Here is a 23,470-nt window from a genome sequence, read left to right on the forward strand (position 1 = left end):
TAACATCTGAATTTTTTGATGTACCCCAAAGTGACAAACCCATGGGGGAACGCATGCCACAGTCTGAGAACCACTGTTCTATGGCATTGCTGAAAGAACCCTTTACAGCACCTTTTTTAAGGGTGTTTGACAAAAGCTAGAAATCTATTTTATAGTGTACAAAAATAGCTTTTATTCAGATTCAATTACATTTCTTTTTTTTAATCAAACAAAAATGCCTGTGCATGTCTGTTTGGGTACAAAAGGTACACGAAAAAGAAGAAGAAGTGCAAGAAAAAGGTGTAAAACATAAGCTAAAGTGTCAAATAAATACAGTTGAATGTTTATAAAGGCAGTAAGATGTTTAATGTGTAGCTTCTACTGAGATTCCATTATATTCCTGTGGGCGACTAAAGCTGTCCGTGACGTTCACAGTGTTTGGGGCACACGTAAGCTCCTCTCTGCTCGTCTCGTCCCTTCCTCCTCTCCCCGTGAGGTTTCTCCTGGTCGTTGTTGCAGCGGTGCACCAGCACGGGGTCCTTCCCACCTGGAGCTTTCTTCAGGAGGAGCCTCTGCAGCAGCTGCTTATCTGAGCGCTCTTTCTGAAAGTCATCTTCGTACACCTTCAGCTGGGGGCATTGAACAAAGACCCTGTTAGCTACCCAGTGTGTTCTTAACATTTAAAGAACAAGTCGAGGTTCTTCTCTTATAAAGCTGTTTGGTTCTACTAAACACCCACCATCCACTTCATATCACCTGCCTTCTACTCCCACCCACTGGCCAAACCATGCATAGCAACATATGGGCTGCTGTCATTAACTGCACACCTACAAAGTGTATCTACAGCAGTGCTGCTGGAGTTTTTAAACAGCTCAGTGTCGCTGCTGGACTGAGAACAGTCCACCAACCAAAAATATCCAGCCAGCAGCGTCCTGTGGGCAGCGTCCTGTGGGCAGCGTACTGTGACCACTGATGGTCTAGAGGATGACCAACACAAACTGTGCAGCAGCAGATGAGCTGTCGTCTCTGACTTTACATCTACAAGGTAGGAGTGTCTAATAGAGTGGACAGTGAGTGGACGCAGTGTTTAAAAACTCCAGCAGCACTGCTGTGTCTGATCCCTTTGATAAAGTTGTGAGTGAGTGTATCTTTGTCCAACCACAGCAGCTGATACTATCCAAGAGTCAACATCTCTAAATCACCTGCTCTTGCAACAGCACCATCTGCTGGCGCATCTCTCCCTCTCGCCGCCGTAGCCTCTTGTTCTCCTGGAGCATGCGTTCATGGTCCTTGTGCTCTGTCTTGTAGTCAGCCTCGTAGATTTTAGTCTGGAAGTAAGAAAGAAATTGCAGCAGTTTTATTGTTTCAGGCTTAGACAGCGCTCACACAAGTCCTGCTCTCACTCTGACACACGGCATTGCATCATGGAAGCATTGAGATGGACGCTGTATAGTCTACAATGTCTATTGACCTCCACTAATCTGGATCCCAGCCAGATTACAGCTTTCATTTATTTAAATTAAAATTAAAGTATTCACTGTGTCCACTCTTTTCCTAAACCACGCTTCCATTCTTTTCAGAACACCTGCTTTCAGTTTTTCACAGAAATCTGCTGGGATGTTTTTCACGCCTCCAGCCTTCGGTGATAGAAGTTGGTTACAATCCCAAACACATTCAGCGACGTTAACGTCTAGGATCTCTGGGGTGGACAGTCTTGCAGCTTTGCTTGATTTTCAAATGTCCTTCTTTCTTGTCCTCTTAACACTGCAGCCTATTATCGTCTCAGAGATGAAATCGTTAAGTACTGTTCATCTGATGGCGGCACGTCTGGTGGTCTAGCAAGTCTCGCATGGTTGTCTTTGAGTTTTATGCTCCTCAAGCAAGTATATCTAATCTAAATCTAATCTAATATCTAATCTCCACAGAAATGCCTGAAAAATGCTGTTTTCCCTGGAACTTAAATCCATGAAAGATGGTTTTCTTTTCTGAAACATAAGTTTGAAGTATAATATGTTGTTATTATAGTAAATATTGCAGTTCATAAAAAAGACGCCCATGGACATGGAGCATGAAAATGACTGTGGCTGCCAATCAAAGATGCTGTTCTTATTATAATCAGTCTCCCTATTTTATCTAATAACTTGTTCTTCACAAAAAAAAAAGAATGATCAAAATAAAGAGCTTGCAAGGTGTATTTTATTTAATAATTTATAATAGTACAATATGTAAGTTATAGTTGAAAAACCTGTTAATACTTATTAATATGACAAGTGCTTCCAAACTGGTCAAACTGGTACTGTAGGTTTGGACCAGGGGTCCAGGAGGGCCGGTGTCCGGCGCAGTTTGGTGATTTTCCTGCTCAATCACACCTGCTTACGCTTGTCTGTTAATTGACAGGTTTAACGGGTGTGTTTGGGTAGGAAAACCTGAAAACTGTGATGAACTCTGGCCCGGAGTTGTGACCCCCTGTTCTAGTATGTACAAATCAGATCATCCCATGTCCACTTGGTGGTGCTGTCTGTCCACTCAGCCACGAGCCGAGCATTTGCAGGGCATGGCTGGTTTTAAGAGAGAGAACCGGCACTTATCCTTGACACAATTCCATCTGTTTCTTATCACTGAAGCGTGACCCAGGGTGAAATGTCCTGCACAGCTTGACCCACAGACTTAATGCTACTCACTCACCTGACACCTCAAGGCCTCCAGCTGCTCTTTTAGGTCCTGCACCTCTTTGAAGGCACTGGTCTGTCTGCTGTGGTTTTCGGGGACCTCTCGGCCGGACCTGTTCCTCTGGCGGGACTCTGAAAGCGGGCCTGTGGAGGTGGGGAGCCCCGGGGTGGACACTAAGCCCGTGGGGGGCTTAGAGGTTCGCTCCAGGTGATGAGCCTCCGGAGGTGTGATAACTGCTGATGAATTCTGGAATGGAAAGATAATGGATAGGTGTGGAAATGATGATTATAATTGGAATAGATAAGAAAAAAGAAGACGAAATATAAAGAAAAGGAAAATGATGAGTCACACATTGTGCCGTGCTATAGCTGACGTTTGACTTTGCCTGCAAGTTTGTGAATGAAACCAGCAGCATGTCGCAGTGTCTGGTACTACAGTAGGTAGCAAAAGGACACAAATGTACACCGGTCAGGCAGAACATTCTGACCACCTCCTTGTTTCTACGCTCACTGTCCACTTTATCAGCTCCACTTACTGTATAGCTGCACTCTGTAGTTCTACAGCTACAGACTGTAGTCCATCTGTTTCTCTGATACTCTGTTACCCTGTTCTTCAGTGGTCAGGACCCCCATGGACCCTCACAGAGCAGGTACTGTTTGGGTGGTGGGTCATTCTCAGCACTGCAGTAACACTGACGTGGTGTGTTAGTGTGTGTTGTGCTGGTCTGAGTGGATCAGACACACCAGTGCTGCTGGAGTTTTTAAACACCTCAGTGTCACTGCTGGACTGAGAATCGTCCACCAACCAAAAATACCCAGCTGACAGCGTCCTGTGGGCAGCGTCCTGTGGGCAGCGTCCTGTGGGCAGCGTCCTGTGACCACTGATAAAGGCCTGTTATTTTAATTTTCTATTAATATTAGCTCATTTCCCCATGAGCTGCACTACAGTTCCCAGCGTGCACTGCAACAGAATGTATGCTCACATCCTCTCCTCAACAGCGATCTATGGGACAGCACCACAAAAATAAACAAACGAAAAAAGATGCCAGATGTCAGGGGCAGTAAAAAAGGCTGAGGTACAATACGGACATTTAAACAGGTTAAACACTTCTCTGCAGGTCATATAGTCTATTCATTTACATAAAACAATTCGTTTTTATTTTAAATGATTTTTAAATCATTCGAGTATTCAGTGCCTTTTTTCTGCCGTTGTAATTTTGGCATATTTTGAATGGCCAGTTGGTGTCATAGCAAAATGTGAATTAAAAATAAAATAAGAGCACAGCTGGCTCACAGATGTGTTGAGATTTTTAACATATTTTAGAGGTTGAGTTTGACGCCCCTGGTTTAGATTATAACTACGTGAACATGAGAAAAAGTATCTGCTGAAGTTTTTAGAAACATGGCCCTGGGGATCGAACCGGCAACCTTCAGGTCACAGGGCCAGTTCCCTAACCTCCAGCCCACGACTGCCCCCATCAAAACACGGTCAGATATAGTGAGTAAGTCAAGTGAAGCTTTACTGGCAGCCTGTATTTATCCATACAATAATATGACAATAATCATTTCTGTTATCGCTCCTATGGGGTTTGCCATGTTATATTAGCACTGAGCTTGATGTGGTGATGTCGCAGCTGCACATGTCCATTTGGAATTACTAACAGGGTCATTTGGAGCTTATAAGGGCTTACGGCATACATTCATTTAGTTTGCAAATTGCTGTTTTACAGAATCATCTAATAATGATTGGAACTTCTATCTTGTCAGGTTTGGTTCATACTGTAACTGGAAGAACAGGTGAATTACACTGTGGGTGTTCTGTTGGTTTGATGGCCTTTAGGTGATGGTACACATTCCTGCTGCAGCTGGGAAGAGGTTCTCAAATATGATGCAACAGGGGGTTCCATGTTTAGCCCCTCCATGCAATGTTACGACTGACCATCAGGGTCGTATATGATTGGGTTTTGTACATGTGTATGAATTACAGTCATAATCTAAAGACTTATTATTCAGTGACTAATATAAATAGAGCTACTACTATTGAACTAACATGTTTGTTATGCAGGGTTTAAAACTGGTTCCATCCTTAGTTGCACATATGGACATAAACAAACTACGGCTGTTACCTGCGTCCCCAAGGCCCAGTCTTTCAGCGTGTCGGTGCGGTGCAGACGGCTCTCCAGGAGGCGGATGTACTCTTGAAGATGCTGATTCTTCTTTAGCTCCTGCATCAAGGTGTGTTCATAATACTCACTTTTATTCTGCACAAGCACACAAACAGAAAAAGAGCACATCCATTAGTACAGCTGGGTACAGGCACTTTATACTCCCTGTAGACACGTCCACAGTTAGAGACAGTTAGAGACTGTAGCTCATCTGCTAATGCACAGGTTGTGTTCCACTCGCTCTTCATCAGCGGTCAGTTCCTAAGCACAGAGGTGGTCTTGGCTGGATATTTATGGTCTGTGGACTATACAGATGTACCAGCGCCACACACACTACCGTGTTTGCACCATGTCTTCAGTGGGAGTTTGAGTCTTCTAGGCGTTTAGAGAAAGCCTAAAGATTTCTGTCATCTTTAGTTCATCTTTATTCAATAGGATCATCATTCTTGGTGTAATTTAAACCCTGTTGTCGTTTGGAAAAAAAGGGTTAATATCTTGAAATGGCCAATGGAAAATTATTCAATCTGATATTTTTTAGGTATATTTACGTAGATACAGCCAAGCGAGCTCACCCATTGGTTAGACCTTCAGGAGTTGAACTGAAGGCCTATCATGTCAGATTAATCATACACACCAGCATAATCAAACAATCAATTTAGGGTCTGATAGTGGAATTGATCAGTTATGTTTTGATTTCCAATGGATGTAATTTCTTGAGAAAAGCATCACTTGAGGCAAACAATGTTCATGTGCACTGTTATAATCCTAGAATCCCATACGCTGTCAGAAATGAAGGTTCTGGTCAGGAACATTTTTCCTTCATCAGGGTCCAAACAGTGTAGATGTTCCCTCAAAGCTCCAGCAGTGGTTCTAAGGTCTGATTGTGGAGCTTAAATCAGTTCCTCCAGGTGAAAAGTTGGTATTTGTTCCTTTTCATAACCGAATGTTTTAAAACAGAGCAGTAGAGTAAAAGCCTGGAGGCGAGGCGAGGCGGGGCGGGGCGTGTGGAGTCAGTCCAGCTTAGAACAGATCATTGCAGTGGATTATGGTTCAGTTATGTTCCCTGACTGAAGGGACTGAGATGGACCATCGAGGGTCCCACCCCAGTGACAGGAGCGCACTGAACCAGTGACCCTTATTTCTGAGAGTGCAGGGACGCCAACAAGAACGAACATTATAGTAGAGATGCTTTTCTTCTTGGTTTTTAGAAATCTGCATTACTGCAGCACATAGTATCTGGTCAGCTGTGGTCCTGTGGTCAGTACTGACCCATGATGAATGTCGCTGAGGATGTCTAACACATTGCTCATGATCGATGCTGCGTTCCAGTCTGTAATTGTACACCTATATAGTGGACTTGTAAGGTAAATGGACCTTATAAAACAGGCAGTGAGTGGAAGTACAAGGTGGATGAATCTAATAAAGTGGACGGTGAGTGTAGAGGTGGCACGCAGAAGCCTGGGCACTGGAGCTCTTCTGAGTAGCTGCTGCTTTCCATTCCATTACATAAAAACAAATCACAAAGGCAGGAAGCCAACCAAATCGCACAACATGTACTGAAGGGAGCTCAGTGTTCACAACCCTGCGCAGCACCTGATTTCACTAATGGCTCTTTTCTCTAACAAAGCAGGATAGCTAATTACTGAAATCAAGTGCTGCTGTGCATGGCTGGAACAAATACCTGCAGACACTTCAACTGTTGAAGCCACTGAAATCCCCTCGATCTACTGATTACTGCACATCACAGTCCCTGTCGCTCTGCCAAGACCATAACACTTGGCCAGAACCTTTATAATAATTCACGTTTATCACCCAAGTAAATTTAATAAGCCTGATCGGTGGGTCAACAACTTGTGAAACACAACAAATCACTTTAGCTGCCCTCTAAACGAGCAAGCAAAGGCAGCCAACCAGTGACCGTGTGGCCCTATTTACATAGTGACCGAGCATGGACAAGCTAGCTGAGGTATGGCCAAAGGGTATGGGTCAAAAAACGGCCCGAAACGTCGCAACACGGCCTCATAAACCACAAACCGTTTTATATGTGGAGCATTTTAGTAAATAAGACTGCAGTCCGGTAATAAAATAAATAAATAAACACTATTCAGCATTCACACCATATTTACAAGGATTATGTTATGATCTTATTAAACGCAAGGAATTAATTAATTAATAAGCTAAATCTGAACACCATCATTCTCTGTAGGGCGCTTTATATTGGGAGGTGGGCGTCCCAAACCCTAGCCCCTCAATTTCAACTGTGAACTTACATTTTCTACAAGATCCTTTTGACTTATTTTAAAGTGACGTTGAAATGTTTCGATTTACTATGGACTATTTATTTTATTTTATTATTATCCTTATTTTGTTGTAAATAGTCTAGAGATTTAACTTTAATTTTTATTATTTATAATGTTGATAATGTTTATACTGTTTCCTGTTTCTATTACTGAGTGTCTTACTCCTGTTACTCTGCTGCTGCTGTAATACTGTGAATTTCCCTGCTGTGGGACTAATAAAGGATCATCTTATCTTATCTTATCTTTTAAATAATCATTTTAAATAATAATAATCATTTTAAATAATAATAATAAAAAGCAGTAAGATCACATCATTTTGCCTTAAATGTGTCCCAAAGTCTGAAAATCAGTGTGTGACCTTGAAAACTACCGAAACATTTTTTTTTTGCATTTTAGTGAGAAATATTATGATTTTATGTGTGTGCACCTGTTCACAGCTGTGTCTGCTAGACATGGACTGACGAGCATTTTCGCTCGTACCAAACGTTTCGGTAGTGACCGCTTCAGTACCGACAGCTGTTGTGATGGTCACGAAAAGGCCCGTTCAGTCAGGTGTTTTTATAAAATAAACATATTTCACATTAAGGAAAAAGATTTCAGTCTAAAATTGAATTCAGTTACAAATTTGAAATGAGTTTCAATTCTGATTTTGAACCTTTTCAGCATGAAGTCTCCAATCAGTACACTATGGTACCAGACCCGTGTTTCCCAGGCCTGGTTCTGGAGTCCCGCTGTCCCGCAGGCTTTAGTGTTTTCCCTGCTTAAACACGGCCACTTCAGCTCAGGAAGGCTTTGTTAATTAGCTGATTATTTAGAGCAGCTGTGTTAGAGCAGGGAAAACACAGACATATGCAGGGCAGTGGGCACTGAGTGGAGGCCAGTGGTGCCCTGCGTCTTCTGCCAGCTGGAACTGCTTTATTGTGTTAAAATGAACACAACTGAGAAGAATAACACGTTAAAAGGTTCTCGGTTTTTAAAGGCTGGTAGAATAATGTGATAAGGCGGAAAATAACTTGGTGTGACTGAGGCTTACAGATGGAGCTGCTGCCTCTTATAAAGTGAAAGTCAAAATTGTCTTTAAATGCGATGTTAAAATGTTTAAATCCAATGTTTTTATGACCTAATATCTGCTGATTCAGTATTTATGCTGTTGTAGGTTTTACTATAAACAGTCATTTTGCTATATTTCCCTGTACTTAGTAGAAGAGCAGAGAATCTTTTAATTAACGCATCCTTATATTAGAAGCCAATGGGCAGTTAATGAAAAATCTTCTCTGTTGTTTCTATTATAAGTGTGTTTTGATCCAAAGGTGTTCTTTTCTTTTTTATGAACCACACAATTGATCATATGCTACACTAAACAGGCTGAAAAAACACTGAAATGTTCCTTTAAGTGTTTATTTACATCAGTAGGGTCAGTGCATATGTATGTCCAATGTCCATCCAGTAAGAGGAGAGCTAAAGGACGTTCTTATTGGTCAGTAGGGAACTCTTAGGGCCTTCTAGGCCTTTGGAGACGACCTGAAATTTCGGTGAAAATACATTTCAGTCATTTTTAGCTCATTTTCATTTTAGAGGATCATCATCGTTGTTGTATTTAATCTCTGCAGTAATTGCAGTAATACTCTTATTTTATTGTTGATTGCTTGGAAACAAAAGGGTTGATTTCTTGAAATGCCCAATGGTAAATTGTCCTGTGAGGATTTCTTTTCTCTGTGGTTTCTAATTAGATTCAGTAGTATGCAAAAGTTCAGGTGCCTGTATCAAATTACAGTTTTGTTGATTTTCTAAATTAAAACAACAACAATTCATCTTTTACAATTAAAGCTAAATTAAAACAACAATTCATCTTCTACAATTAAAACTAAATTAAAACAACAATTCATCTTCTACAATGAACACAATTCTACACGTTTTATTTGCTGAATTTAAAATGTGGTGGGAATAAAAAATAATAAATGGCCAAATGCAAAAGTTATGGCACATGTAACATTTCATGTTTTTTTCAAATATGTTAAACTTAAGTAAACTTAAAGTTAAACTTGATCAAAGTAGCCACCAAAACTGAGAACCACCACAGAGAGACGCTGCGGTGTGTGCTGCAGTACCTGTTCATGCTCTACTTTGAGCAGGAGTCTGTTGTTCAGCTGCTTGAGGGCTGAGTTTTCCTGCTCTAGAGCAGCCACCCGCTGCTGTAGGCCTGCGCTGGTGCTGCGGTAGATGTGGTCCCAGTCCTCATTTAGTTTCATCAGCTGTGACACGTGCAGACACATAAAAACACACACAGACACACTGCAGTGAGTCGCTGGATCCAGGGGAGCGAGTGCAGCAATCTCATTCATACTCCCCTCCACACCCAAAGCCTTTTCCACATGTCCTCAGGCTTCTCATGTTCATCCCGGTGCCATAAAGTGGGAGCAGGATGGGAGGCAGGAGACAGTACATCAAAAAAGCTCATTTTATCACAGCTGAAAGCTCTTGGTGGCCTTTGGTAGCACATGGGGGATTCATCACTGTGTATACTCAGCGTTTCAGCATTTCACATTAGTTTGCAGAGGATGCTTTTAACATCTGAATGAAGAGAAGCTGGCTTGCATAGCAAATGTTGACTTTGCATAATGGACAACATATGGCTTCTGTCAGAAGAAAATCTCGTATCTGCTTCAAACTTCACAGGAGAAGGAAAAAACCTCCTTCACTTTTAATATAAGTCAATGGAACCAGGCGTCTTTCCAAATAATTTTGGGGTATTTCTTTTGGACCATTCTTCATGAAATTTATACACAATGTACAGAACAACAGGCATTTTCAAATTATGTCAAAAACTGAAAAACGGAGATAAGAGGTTGTCTTCCGACAGCAACAATATGTAGCTTTAGATACTTTCCAATAATTGTAAAATAATTGAAATAATTAACCTAATTCATTAACAGACCTATGGCATTGTAGAAGTTGGGAATAACGTATTTTATCAAGAGAAGAATCACTATTTAAAAGCCGTTTCTGTCTGTTTTTACAATAAGAAGATGGCACTATAGGTCTGAGAAAATGTGTGTCTGCCAAGAAAATAGACAAAATAGAAGAACATTTGCGAAACAAAGGAGGTCGTATTCTCAGAACAATGGACTGACCACCCTAGAGTCCAGACCTAAATCTCATTAACTGAGTTTGGACCAAGTTGAGATTGAACTCTGGAGATGTGGAAAAATATCCCTGCAGATTTCTTTAAAAACTGAAAGCAAGTCCCCCCCAAAAAAAGGAAATCATACCAGTTTAAACAAATGTCCTTTAGCAAACAAACCAGCCTTTTCAGCTAATTAGGACATACAGACATATAATATTCATTTGAACAATATTTATAGATAAAGGTCATAACATTTATCTTAATGACATCTAAACCATATTCTTTATTTCTGTGAAATATACAGAAATGTAATGCCCTTATATGGAAAAGGTAAGTACACCCCTACACACACACACACACACATATATATATATATATATGGTTTGTTTGTTGTTATTGTAGATTGGGCTCATCATACCTAGATCAAAAGAGTTCTCTGAGAAGGTTGTAGATGCCTACGAGTCTAGGAAGAGATCTGAGATGTGTTTGTAAAATATCAGAAATCAAAACATGCCCAGTCTGGAAGACCAAACAGAGGAAGATGGTAAGATGTTAAAAAAGAAGTCTTTAAGAAATTTTATCACATGATCTGCAGGGAGCTCTTGCCTCTGTGAATGTCATTGTGTGTATCTACCTTTAAAATGTAATATATGGGAGGTTTGCCCGGAGGGAGGCTATGCTGTCTAAAAACAACTTCAGGGCAACACTGACATTAGCTAATAAATATCTAGACAAGGACCAGGACCTCCTGGAACAGTGTGCTACTGGCAGTAGGAAAGAGTCATTTGTACCAAAAGTTGGTTCTAAGGTCTGATTGTGGAGCTTAAATCAGTTCCTCCAGGTGAAAAGTTGGTATTTGTTCCTTTTCATAACCGAATGTTTTAAAACAGAGCAGTAGAGTAAAAGCCTGGAGGCGAGGCGAGGCGGGGTGTGTGGAGTCAGTCCAGCTTAGAACAGATCATTTCAGTGGATTATGGTTCAGTTATGTTCCCTGACTAAAGGGAATGAGATGGACCATTGAGGGTTCCACCCCAGTGACAGGAGGGGAACTGCCCCAGAGACGGTTTAGTACCTGTATTTCTGAGAGTGTTCCAACTGTTAATATGCTGGAAATGTTATGGTTAGAGTCTGCTTTGCCTCAGGGTCTAACTTACAATCATAGAATCGACTAATTCCCTTTCATACCAGAGAGAGCTTGACGAGTATATGAGGCCATCTTCCAAAAAAGTTGAAGCTGAAGAAGTAGATCTTCCAACAGGACAATGACACCAAACACATAAATAAATACACCAAGAGGGGGCTCAAAAGAAAGGAATGGAGGGTTGTGGAAGGTCCTACTGAAAGCTAGATGTCTGAAACTGATAGACAGGAAACACCTACATCAAGTTGTTTTTATCAGAAGGGACAGTACCAGATACTAAAGCAGGGATGTACTTGCTTTTTCAACAGAAATGATGTCTAGATGTGTAAAATACATGCAGGAACCACAAAGAGGGTGTTATTTGGGTGGTAGATCATTCACAGCACTGCAGTAACACTGACATGGTGGTGCTGTGTTAGTGTGTGTTGCATTTGCGCGAGTGGATCAGTCACCAGCAGTGCTTCTGGAGTTTTTTTAACACCTCAGTGTGTGGGCAGCATCCTGTGACCACTGATGAAGGACCAGAGAGGACCAACATCTCTACAGCAAGATACGAACTGTTGCTTCTGACTTTTCATCTACAAAGTGGACAAACAAGGTAGCTGTGTAGGAACACTCCAACGCACCACCACCACGTCAGCGTCACTGTTGAGAATGACCCATCTTCCAAATAATACCTGTTCTGTGGTGGTCCTGTGGGGGTCCCTACCACTGAAGAACAGGGCAAAAGGAGGCGACAGTCTGTAATTGTAGAATATGGTAAGTGAAGCTGATAAAAAGGACAAAGGGTGTAGAAACAAGGTAGGAGTACATAATGAAGTGACCGGTAGGTGGTAGGAGCTGAACGAAGCCTGCACTGACCTCCTTGTTGAGTCTGCGGAGCTCTGTGTTTTTGTTGAGAAGCTGAAGCTTCTCCTCGTCTGCAGAGGTGACGGACATGCTCTCTGTGATGAGGGTCAGCTGCTCCTCCCCCGACAGGAGCCTCTCACCCTGGGCCAAATCCTCCACCTGTCTGCAACACATGCACACATGCACAATTACAATCATCCTGGCCTTCATGATAGTTATTCCAGGAAGAAAACACTTCACAGGTTTTACTCTTCTGTTAGAGCACAGAACATTTTCAGGGTTGGGTTTTCTTAGAAGAAGCAAATCTTGACCAGGCACTTGGAAGAGAACCATATTTCCTGACTTCAGTTTAACTGCAGAAGCTATGATGGATGAAATGTCTCAAGAAAAGTGAAAGCAACCTTTAATATCATCTCAAATGAAAGGGTGAATGTATGTCATCATGGAGTGAAAGCAAAGAAAAGCTGAACAAAACAGAAACAAGTAGAACTGAACTCCAGATGCTGGAAAAATCTAAATGTAATATTAATAAAGAACATGTTCTCCATTACTCTCCAGATGTAAATCATGGTCTTTTCATTAATGAGGTCATTTCTCACTCCTGGACAGTTCTCACGCTCTCGTGGCATTTCTGAAACACTCTTACACAGAGTTTGACTAAGCTTTCCAATTTGTGTCCCGTGTGCAGAGACAGAGAACCGACAGCTTCCTCTGAGCGCGGCTTCAGGGTGGTGTCATACCAGGTTGTACAGAAATCAGAGGACAGTGAACAGAAAGAGGAACTGGGTTCCGCCCTGTGGTCCCAGGAGATTAAACAGTCTGTCATGCACCACTTCGGCCACCACCTCGCAAAGAGACGACAGCCTGGACTTTTTGTTTTCGCCCAAGCAAGTTTCCAGAGATGGAAAGGGACAATCGTGATGATTTTCCAAACAAACCCTTTTATTTCAGCTCATCTTCAAATCCAAAAAGCACTTGGCTGACAGTTTATTGAGATTTTGGTCTTTGCTCAGATTTAGACACTTAAGCTTCATTCATTATGGCATATTAGTGCATAATTTAAATTCTGTCATGTGAACATTATTATTAACTGCACTATTAGTTGTAATTCTGCACAATAAACACTTTGTTAAGGCTTTATGACATGTTATAAAATGTTGCCATCTAGATTATGCAAAAATTTCATTTCAAATGGACCAATAGAAATGCTCTAAAATTACTTGTAAATATATCTTCTTCCATTCAACAAGACATCTTTTCCTTTATAGCTACCTTTTTGAAGATAAAAGGTTTTACCCTAACGATGTTCATATTTTGAAATACAATTTTTTGACTTATTAAATTGTAATTAGCTCTTCTCTAACCCTGACACAACCTGGAACATATAGGAATCAAGGGCTGCCAATTAAGAATCAATAATATGTAAATATAAATGATAGTATTTGACTATTTGAACTGACCAAGAGTTTATTGTGCATTGTTACAGCTAATAATGCAGGTATTACTGATTTTCACATAACAGCAATCCAGTTATGTTCTAATAAAGGTTATAATCCAAACTCTTTCATATTAAGTCTAAAGCTGCTGCTCATCTGTTTTAGCTAACTAATTTACTAATGTGAGTTAATGCTCAAGGTAAACTAAAGCAATAAGCCTCGAGAAGGTGTGTGTTACGGTGACCTCATCACGAGGAAGTGTGTTCTTAGGCACAATGCGGAGCGCCTGGTACCCACTTCCCTACAATAACATAACAGTAACGCAAGGCCTCGAGTGGCTTGTTGCTTTTATAAAACAATGTACAACAATAGATGTGATAAAATACACAATTTTCAGAAAATAATTTATCATTATTAATAACAATCAACATAAACCTTTATTCAGCCAAGAACTGTAGTTCTTCATTCTTTGGCAACCAAGCAAGAACCACAGAATGACTTTCGGTCTCCCATCGTCGTCGTATATTGTAGTGATTTCATGAACTCAAACTTTTTGTTATATAGTAATGAACGTTTCATAAATAGGACATAATAGAATTAATAGTGATTAATGCAAAAAAGCTAGAATGCTTTATAAATTCCTTGTGGTCACCAAATTGTCGCTGTGAGTCTTATTTAGCACCGATCCAGCGGCGCCTCTTCTCACGCTGGGGCTGAATCTCAAACGGCTCCCTGCTCCCTACATAGTGCACTACATGGAGGTTAAATACTGGGTCCTGCAGCCCAACAGAGCAAAACACAGGTAACAAACAGTCATTTGGGATTCAAACACGTCCGCACTCAAACATACTCGGCTGCAGAAGCAAGAACTTCAAATGTTCCTTAGCTAGCAAGCGATTTAGGGAGTACAGAGCTGTTTGGGACTCTGTCTGGATTTCATGCGAGCTCTGACTGAAGCACAGACATATGACGTCTGTCAGATGAAGTACTGTAATTCAATGATGGAGTTATTTAGCCTGTCAGCTATCTTGTAGCCTGTTAGATAGCTGACCAGCATAGTTCTGGTTAAGAAAATAAGTTGCCAGCTCCTCAGTTTAAACAATAAATGGGTCCTAACTTCATCTGTACACTTAGTTGTCCATGTGAGCAGCAAGAGAGCAAGAGAGGCGGTCATGGGTGTGTGCTTATCATTTATTTTACTACAGCTTTGGACGCAGCTCAGATTTTAGGACCAGAACTATCAGTTTTACAATATTGAATTGGCTTAGATCACCAGTGTATCCACTGAAACCTTGAGCTCTAGACCACCCATTAATTTGGAGCTCCAGAATGGTAACTGCTGAATTGGCAATTGCTGTTCTCCTCCACGCATGTCGAGCTGTCCACTAACCTCACGTTAGCAGCGTTGTGAAAAATGTGATGATCCTCCATGTGTCGGAAAAAGGAAGTATGGGCTAGTCTTCAACTTCCACTTATGGCATTTGGCAGATGCTGTTACCCAGAGCGACTAACAATTTGATCATTTTACACAGGGAGGTGAAGGTGGTGTTAGGAGTCTTGCCCAAGGACTCTTATTGGTATAGTGTAGGGAGCTCACCCAGGCAGGGCTTGGAACCCCAGGCTACAGCGTAGAAGGCAGAGGTGTTACCCACTACACTAACCAACCACATAAAATAATAAACTTTGATAAAAACCCAAATGATTTTCTTCATGAATGTTTACTTGTGTTTATGCAAGGCTCCACTACAATGTTAGTTGTATTCTAACCTAAGTAAACCTCTCACACACACACACACACACACACACACACACCCCTCATCAGAAGTTTAGTTCAGTGAGGCTGTCATTCAACAGCCTACAAGAAAAGTCATGCGCTGCTGTTGTCATTCTGTCTTTGGCTGTGAGCGTCTGAGGCCGATTGTGGAGGTAACTGGACGACTTATTTAAAGCACCTTTTGAAATGTTGAATATTTGGTCTCACTCATCATAGAACAGCAGCTCTTCCAACGCTGAATAAAGCACATTATGCATGAATCATAAATTCTGGCCCGTAAAATTTTCATCGTAATGAGCCATTCATTAATTTTTGACTCTCTGCTGCTGGTGATGGTGTGGAAATAGTGTACTTTCATGCAAAGCTCAATGACTGGAGGTCACAAGGAATGATTTCATTGCAGCTCTGACAAAATATGGAAGTTGTAGTATTTCAGCAGTGCAGATGCACCCAACTGCCCCCCCCCCCCGCCCCTTCCCGTGTGTGTGTGTGTGTGTGTGTGTGTGTGTGTGTGTGTGTGTGTGTCTGAGCTGGAACATACCAATCAAATGCGCACACACACATTTTTGGAGTCATACATGTGTGTATATATATACGTGTATTCAGTACTGTGTATTCAGTCAGCCCACCCTACATTTATTTAATTTCTCGTTATGATGGCCATTAAGTTTTTCACAGCCGAAAAACATCTATTTCACTGAAAAATCAACTAAATATGATACCAATTTTAAAATATTTATCACAGCTTCCAATCTCTTTCAATATTTCAAACAAATCTGTGATATTTTTCTTCTGAAGTTGGTTGCATTTTTTACTTTTCATGATCCGAATAATCCCAAACATATTCACTGATGTTGAGCTCTGGACACTGGGGTGGTCAGTCCATTGTTCTCAGAACAGCAGCAGCTTCATTGTTTAATTTGCAAATGGTAGTTAAAAGTCCCCTTTTCTCTTTAGCTGTTCATCATTTTTTCCACATACTTTCCTTTGATGTTAAGGAAGTTGATTCTATTTAATCTCTTCAGAAATATTTCTGGGAAAATGATTTGATTGTGCTTAATGGCAATTTTGACTGGAGAAAATAAAGGAAGGGTCTCAGACTTTTGCACAGTGCTGTACATATTCATATTCATACATATATGTGTTAGTATGGTGGTTGGTTGGTGTAGTGGGTCACGCCTCTGCCTTCTACGCTGTAGACTGGGGTTCAATCCCCACCTGGGTAAACACCCTACACTATACCAATAAGAGTCCTTGGGCAAGACTCCTAACACCACCTTGGCCTGCCTGTCGCTCTGGATAAGAGCGTCAGCCAAATGCCGTAAATGTGGGTACATGTTTGTCTGCTTATAGACATACAGATGCATACACATGTTAAAGCCTGTAAAATAAACAGAATCTTCTAACCGAACGATAATCTCAAACTCACCGTTACTGGCGGTTATAAAGTAGAAACCATGTTAAGTTTCACTTTATTTCATTGCAAATTAGGAAGTTAATTATCTTCCACAGAAAATTCACAGGAAATATGCTGTTGCATAAACACTGGCAGTTCAAACGGTTGACAATAAAGTGAAGCTCGCGCCGTCCGTGTGGTCAGACAGACTGCGTGGGTCAGTCCGGCCTTCTGCATCACTCTCGGTTAGGTTCAGGTGGACTTGGTCAATTTTTGGTGCTTGTGCTGTTTAAATTAAAGGACGTTGAGTCTATTTGTGGTGTAATTATTCAAAGGAATATTCAAAAGGATTTTCAAAGCCTAAACCGCATCTGTCACTTATTATATTTTATTTTTAAAACATATAGATTTATAAAAATGACTTTTCTTAGCCAGGAGCATTTTGAACCTGTATCTCTCTGCTCAAGATCATTACTTACACACACACACACACACAGACACACACACACACACAGAGGAGGGGATTTCTTAGCTATGTGGGTGCTTGATGCCCACAGACCCTCATCACAAGGGAAAGAAGCTCATCATCACAACTCCTCCACACTCTTAAGAGTTGGTTCTTCAAGGGTTCTTTAGTAAAGGCAATGGTTCTTTACTGAATGACCACTCAAAGAATCATTGATTGCTTAAATGGTGAAACGGTTCTTCAGATTGACGGAGAATGTGTTGTGCAGGGTTCCTCAAAGCACTTGGAAATGGTTCTATTCACTTTCTCCATCAATTTGAGGAACCACTTCACCAATTTCAGCATGAAATTGCTCTTTAAGTGTTTATGGTTCTACGCCGAGCCTTTGTCTTTGCTGAAGTACCCTTGAAGAACCATCTTTTTAAAGAGTGAACTCTAAAGACAGAACAAATACATTCTAATCACTTAACATACGGTCCCTGCCTTATCCGACTAATGCTGTCCCCACCGAGTGGGATCAATAGGATGATTAGCAAACTACACACAGCGGCAGATAAGGAGCTAAAAAAGAGAAAATAAACACTAGAATACATTTAGTAAAGACGGACAAGGCTAGACTGAGCCAGCCAAGTAGTCAGAGCTGTGTGTAATAGCTTGTAAAGGGCTAAAATATGACCCTCAGTCCAGAAAGTTTGCAGTGCTTTTGGAAAAACGTCAAAGTGTCACATTTTGTAACTGTGGGCTGGAAGTGGGGTGGAATAATGTAACTCTGACTCATGAACTTCAGAGCTAAGAGAGGCTATCAAAATAATCTATTGCCCAATATTTTATACTTCCCTCCCCGTCTTTGGTGTTAGAAGAGTTATTAGGTAGAACGAAGATGATAGAACTCCATCAAAAAGCCGTAATTTCTGCTGGCTCAAAAGCCTCTGCAGGTGTTTGAGCTGGTTACTCCACAGGACTTTGACTTTATTTGTGGCATAATTATTCAAAAGGACGAGAGCTCAGGGTCATTTTCGAAGTCTTTGTTAGTGATGCCTTCACACCGACGCACTGGCAGTACAGCCTCACTATATTTCACTGTAAATTCTGAACGACGTGGTGTGACAGTGTTTCAAAAGCCCACATATACACAGGTTATCTTATGAAAATTCACACTAAATATGTCATCGTGTGAACCCCGACAATTCAAAACAGCTGTTGCAGAATACATTTACACTAATTACATAATAATTCCTTTACACTTTTAGATGTTTGTGCTGGCTACTCCAGAGGACATTCAGTCGAGTGTGTAATTTAAGGGGATAAAAACATTCAGGCTCATTTTCACAGCCTTTGTTAACAGTTCACTCACAGAAACACACCGGCAGTAATTGTTATAATATGAAAGTCAGGTTTAGCCACATGAAATTCATTTATTCGTCAATATGCTATGATTAAAAAATTCACACTTAACCCCTTAAAGGGCCAGGGAGCGCCTAGGCCCAAAGTTTTATTACAGACTTCTATAACCTAGGAATAAATCAACCGCGTTGCTTTGGACGTCCTGTAGTTACTGAATAATAACCCTTAATATGTAATAATTCTGGGATTTTTAAGGTTAATATGTCGTTGCATAAACTCAAGAACAACTGGCACTAATAAAGTAAAATGTTCTAAATACATTTGTACTAATTACTTGTTCAATAACTTTATACTTTCTGGTGTTTGGATTTCTGTGTGAACACACTGGCGGTAATAGTTATAAAATAAAAGTCTCATTATAAATGTAAATATTGTGGTGTAACCCGGTGTTTAATCACAAATGTATATTTTAATTTGACGTATTTTAGCTTTAGGTCCTGGCATCTGTATCGCACCTCACAGAGTATATATATTGTACATTAAACGAGGTTTCAGAGCAAACCATAAGCCATAAAGCTGCAAACCCCTGCTTACCCTGAGTCAATTGAAGTCCTCTGTTCGTTTGCGTCCTCGGGGAGGGAATGCTGCTTGGTTGAAGATTCCTCTTCTGACAGAGAAGATAATGAGCTCCCATCCATGGTCCGCTCCCTTACTCTGATTTATTCTGCCAATTAAAACTTGCGTCCACACAAGCGAGTATCCAAACGATGTCACCAGACGCGAGTCAGACAAATAAACAAAAAAGGCTGAATTTAAATTCACTCAGTATCTGAGCAGGAAGTCCAAAAATAAGCCTCTTACGCTCTCATGCAAAACATCACAAAATAGGAAGTAGCTCGAAAAGCAGCGTTCGGCAGCGCTCAGGGTCTCGGCCTTTACTGCCTCGTTATGTAACAAGGTAATCTTCCACAAACTGCTGTGGGAAAAGCCAGTGTTCTAGCAATGACTTTGTTTCTATTGATCTGTAATCCACAGTGAGGGCTTCACGCTCTTGATGTGACTGACAGTGTTTTGTTGTTATGGTTATTAAAGCGAGAGGAGAATGAGGAAGTGTGACATTAAGCGTCAGGGGAATTTCCTCTTCTCTACCATGTGCTTTCTGTGGGGTTTCTGTCTGTAGAGCCTGATCTCTCCAGCAAAACCACAAGCCTCTCGCTCTCAGAACGCGCCGGCGGACGTCACAGCGTTTTAACCTCCGGCCCATTTTCAAACACCAGAATGGAAAACTTTCACAGGGACTCTACATTCCCTGTCACTTGGTCATGGAAAGAGAGCTAGCCACTAGAGAGGAGATGGGGAGTCAGGTCATAAGGTCATGGTTTACAGTGCTGTGAGAAAATATTCACCCGATTTCTTCTATTTTTCCCAAGTTGTTCTGTTTAAATGTTTCAGATAATCCAACAGATTTTAATGTAAGATAAAGACAATACAAGTACACACAAAATGCAGCGTTTTAATGATCGTTCCATTTATTAAAGATAAATATTCAGTCCAAACCTGTATCACCCATGTGGGAAAGTGACTGGTTGTGCCACCCTTGGCAGCAACAACTGCAATCAGGTGTTTGCGATAACTTGTGCCTTTTAAATGGCGGTGGAGGGCATCTGGCCCAGTCTTTGTTGTAGAATGGCTTTATTTTGGCTACAGTGGGGAGTTTTCGAGCATGAGCTGACCGTTTAAGGCCTCACCACAGCATCTCGATGGGATTCGAGTCACGACTCGGCCGCTCGATAAACCTGAACATTTGAGCCATTCAGAGGTGGACTTGCTTGTGTGCTTTGGATCATTGTCTTGCTGCACAATCCAACTGCGCTCGAGCTTCAGGTAATGAACTGACGGCAGACGTTTTCCTTCATGATTTTCTGAAAAAGAGCGGAATTCATGTTTCCATCAGTTATGTTGAGTCATCCAAGGTCAAGGTCAAGAGGCTTTTATCGTCATTCCGTCTCTGTACCGGTACACAGTGGAGTGAAATTACGTTCCTCCAGGAACGACACGGAGCAACAAGGAACAAAAGTAGAAAGTGTGAACGTGCGGACAGAGTGTGCAAACAAAAAAGTTAAACTAGAAACAATAAATACGATAAATTAAACGGACATTAGACCCAGTAAACAGACAGGACAGCGCAGCACCGACACAGCACTCACTCTGGACATGAGGTCGTGGAATAAGGTGCAGAGATATTAACGATAGTCATGCAGTCAGACGACAGACATAAACACAGCAGTTACTGAGGTAGAAGCAGAATCCAGGTCCTGCAGAAGCAAAGCAGCCCCAGAAGCATCACACTACCACCACCATGTCTCGCTGTTGGCATGATGTTCTTATGGTGGAATGCAGTGTTAGCTTTATGGCAGATGTACCAGGACACATGTCTTCCAAAAAAGTTCTACGTTTGACCCATTAGTCCACAGAATACTATCACAAAAGACTTGGAGGTCATCTAGATGTTTTTGGCAATTGTGAGATGAGCCCTTGTGTTCTTTTTGGTCAGCAGTGGTTTGCACCTTGTGCATGCCATTTTTGGCGTGTCTTTCCTTTTGTGAAATCATGTATACTAACCTGAATTGAGGCAAGTGAGGTCTCCTGTTGTTTAGATCTTCGTCTGGATTATTTTGTGACCTCTGGATGAATTGTTGAGGTGCTCTTGGTGAAATTTTGGTAGGCTAGCCACTCCTGGGAAGGTTCTCCACTGCTCCAGTCTATCTCCTTTTGTGGATAGTGGCTCTCACTGTGGTTCTCTGGAGTCCCTGAGCCTGTCTTTGTACCCCTTTCCAGTCTCATAGATTTCAATGACTTTATTTCCCATTTGTCTTGAATCTCTTTAGAACGTGGCTTCATGTGCTGCTTTCTGAGACCTTGTAGCCTCTTTCACATCGCCAGGCTGAGGTTGTATTTAAGTGATCTTTAGATTCAACAGGTCTGGCAGTGATCCGGCTTGAATGTGGCTGGTGAAATGTGATCTCAACAGTCAATTAAGTTTGATTTACTGGTTGATTTTGTGGCTAAGGAGGCAATGTTTCTTCATCATTTAAAAACAGCATTTTCTGTTCACTAGGATTATTGTCTAATATTAAATGTAGATTATTGATCTGAAACAATTAAGTGGAATAAATGTGCAAAAAGGGAAGGGGCAGATACTTTTTCACAGCTTTGAAATGAAAAGAGGTGGTGGAACAGCTTGTGACTCCGACAAGAAAGATTAGTTACTCATTAGCCACTTAATATCAACACTGTTTAATGACACATGAATCCTTTAAGTCTTTCAGTTACTCTGTTTGAGGAACATGACTAAATGGATGAGGCTACTTAATAAAGAAATCCTGGATTACAGCGGGATTACTGTATATTGCATTGGCTTTGCAGTGCAATCTGTACATGTGATGCTTTTGAAACAAGACATACAGGACTGTGGAAAAATATCTTTCCCAGTTTCTTCAATACTTTTTCACACTGGTGATATGCACTCACCGGCCACTTTATCAGGTTCCATTGCTTGTTAACACAAATAGCTGATCAGCCAATCACACGGCCACAACTCAGTGCATTTAGGCGTGTAGAGGAGGTCAAGACGACTTGCTGAAGTGCAGACCGAGCATCAGAACGGGGAAGAAAGGGGATTTAAGGGGCTTTGAACGTGGCGTGGTTGTTGGTGCCAGACGGGCTGGTCTGAGTATTTCAGAAACTGCTGATCTGCTGGGATTTTCACACACAACCATCTCTAGGGTTTACAGAGAACGGTCCGAAAAAGAGGAAATATCCAGTGAGCGGTCAGCTGTGTGGACAGGTGTGTTGATGTGAGAGGTCAGAGGAGAACGGGCAGACTGGTTCCAGATGATAGAAAGACAGCAGGAACTCAAATAACCAACCAGAATCTCTGAGGAACGTTTCCAACACCTTGTTGAAAGTCTGACATGAAGAATAAAGACAGCTCTGAAGGCAAAAGGGGGTCCAGCCTTTCACTAGCAAGTTTTACCTAAAAAACTGGCCGGTGGAGTGCAGGTGTTTAATAAATCTTTGTCAATAAATTGTCATTTAAAAGCAGAATTTTGTGCTTACTTATGTTGTTTTCTTTTTTCTTTAACAAAAAAAAGAAGGATTCGGGTGGGGGCAAATACTTTTTCACAGCACTGTAAATCCAACACTGTGCTGCTTATGAAGTTCACATGAAGGTACAGCAGATTGCTCTTCAACACAAGGCTGCTTTTTCACAATCTCCTCCAGTTCCAAGTTTAGAGGGCGCACGCCGTACGCCTGACGAGGCCTGCCAATAAAATTAGATTTACCCTAGTAAGCCTTCAATCATAAAAGCAGCACATAACCCTGATCAATACCGTCTTCCCACTTTGGCCTGGAGCGTATGACAGGATATCAACTAGTGCCAAAAACATTTTGCTTGTAAGATAATAACTGTTTATTGGTAAAAAGACACCGAGACTGATTTTAGCGTTTACAGCGCTGGAAACTGCCAGCAGCTCTTAGATGGTGTAAATGTGCCATAATGAACCAACAGAAACGATTTCTTTAGACAACATTTAGATTACATTAACAAATGTTCCTCCTTCTCTTATAAAATCACCTTACAACATTTTCTTAGGACAGCAGTGATCAGCAATACATCACTGCTGTCGGAACAAAGCCTCATACCTCCAAAATGACGACTTTACAGGAGAAGGAAAAAACATACAATACTTTTAATGCAAGTCAATGGAGCCAGACGCTTTTCCAGGTCATTCTGGGCCACTTATTTTGGTCCATTCAGCATGA

The 23,470-nt window shown here is 41.3% G+C and overlaps 1 protein-coding gene across 1 annotated transcript; it reads right to left on the reverse strand.

The window, feature by feature from the left end:
* Window positions 1-147: 147 nt before the first annotated feature.
* si:ch211-153b23.7 lies at window positions 148-19,706 on the reverse strand. The gene is made up of 7 exons (XM_017718817.2): window positions 19,238-19,706; window positions 12,240-12,390; window positions 9,222-9,365; window positions 4,775-4,909; window positions 2,665-2,895; window positions 1,182-1,307; window positions 148-608 (listed from the first exon to the last, which is right to left on the reverse strand). Exons 1-7 carry the CDS (start codon window positions 19,339-19,341, stop codon window positions 390-392), a joined length of 1,110 nt encoding a protein of 369 aa, XP_017574306.1. The 5' UTR covers window positions 19,342-19,706; the 3' UTR covers window positions 148-389.
* Window positions 19,707-23,470: the final 3,764 nt, after the last annotated feature.

Source organism: Pygocentrus nattereri, chromosome 8, assembly GCF_015220715.1.
Source record: "Pygocentrus nattereri isolate fPygNat1 chromosome 8, fPygNat1.pri, whole genome shotgun sequence".
Taxonomy (NCBI): domain Eukaryota; kingdom Metazoa; phylum Chordata; class Actinopteri; order Characiformes; family Serrasalmidae; genus Pygocentrus; species Pygocentrus nattereri.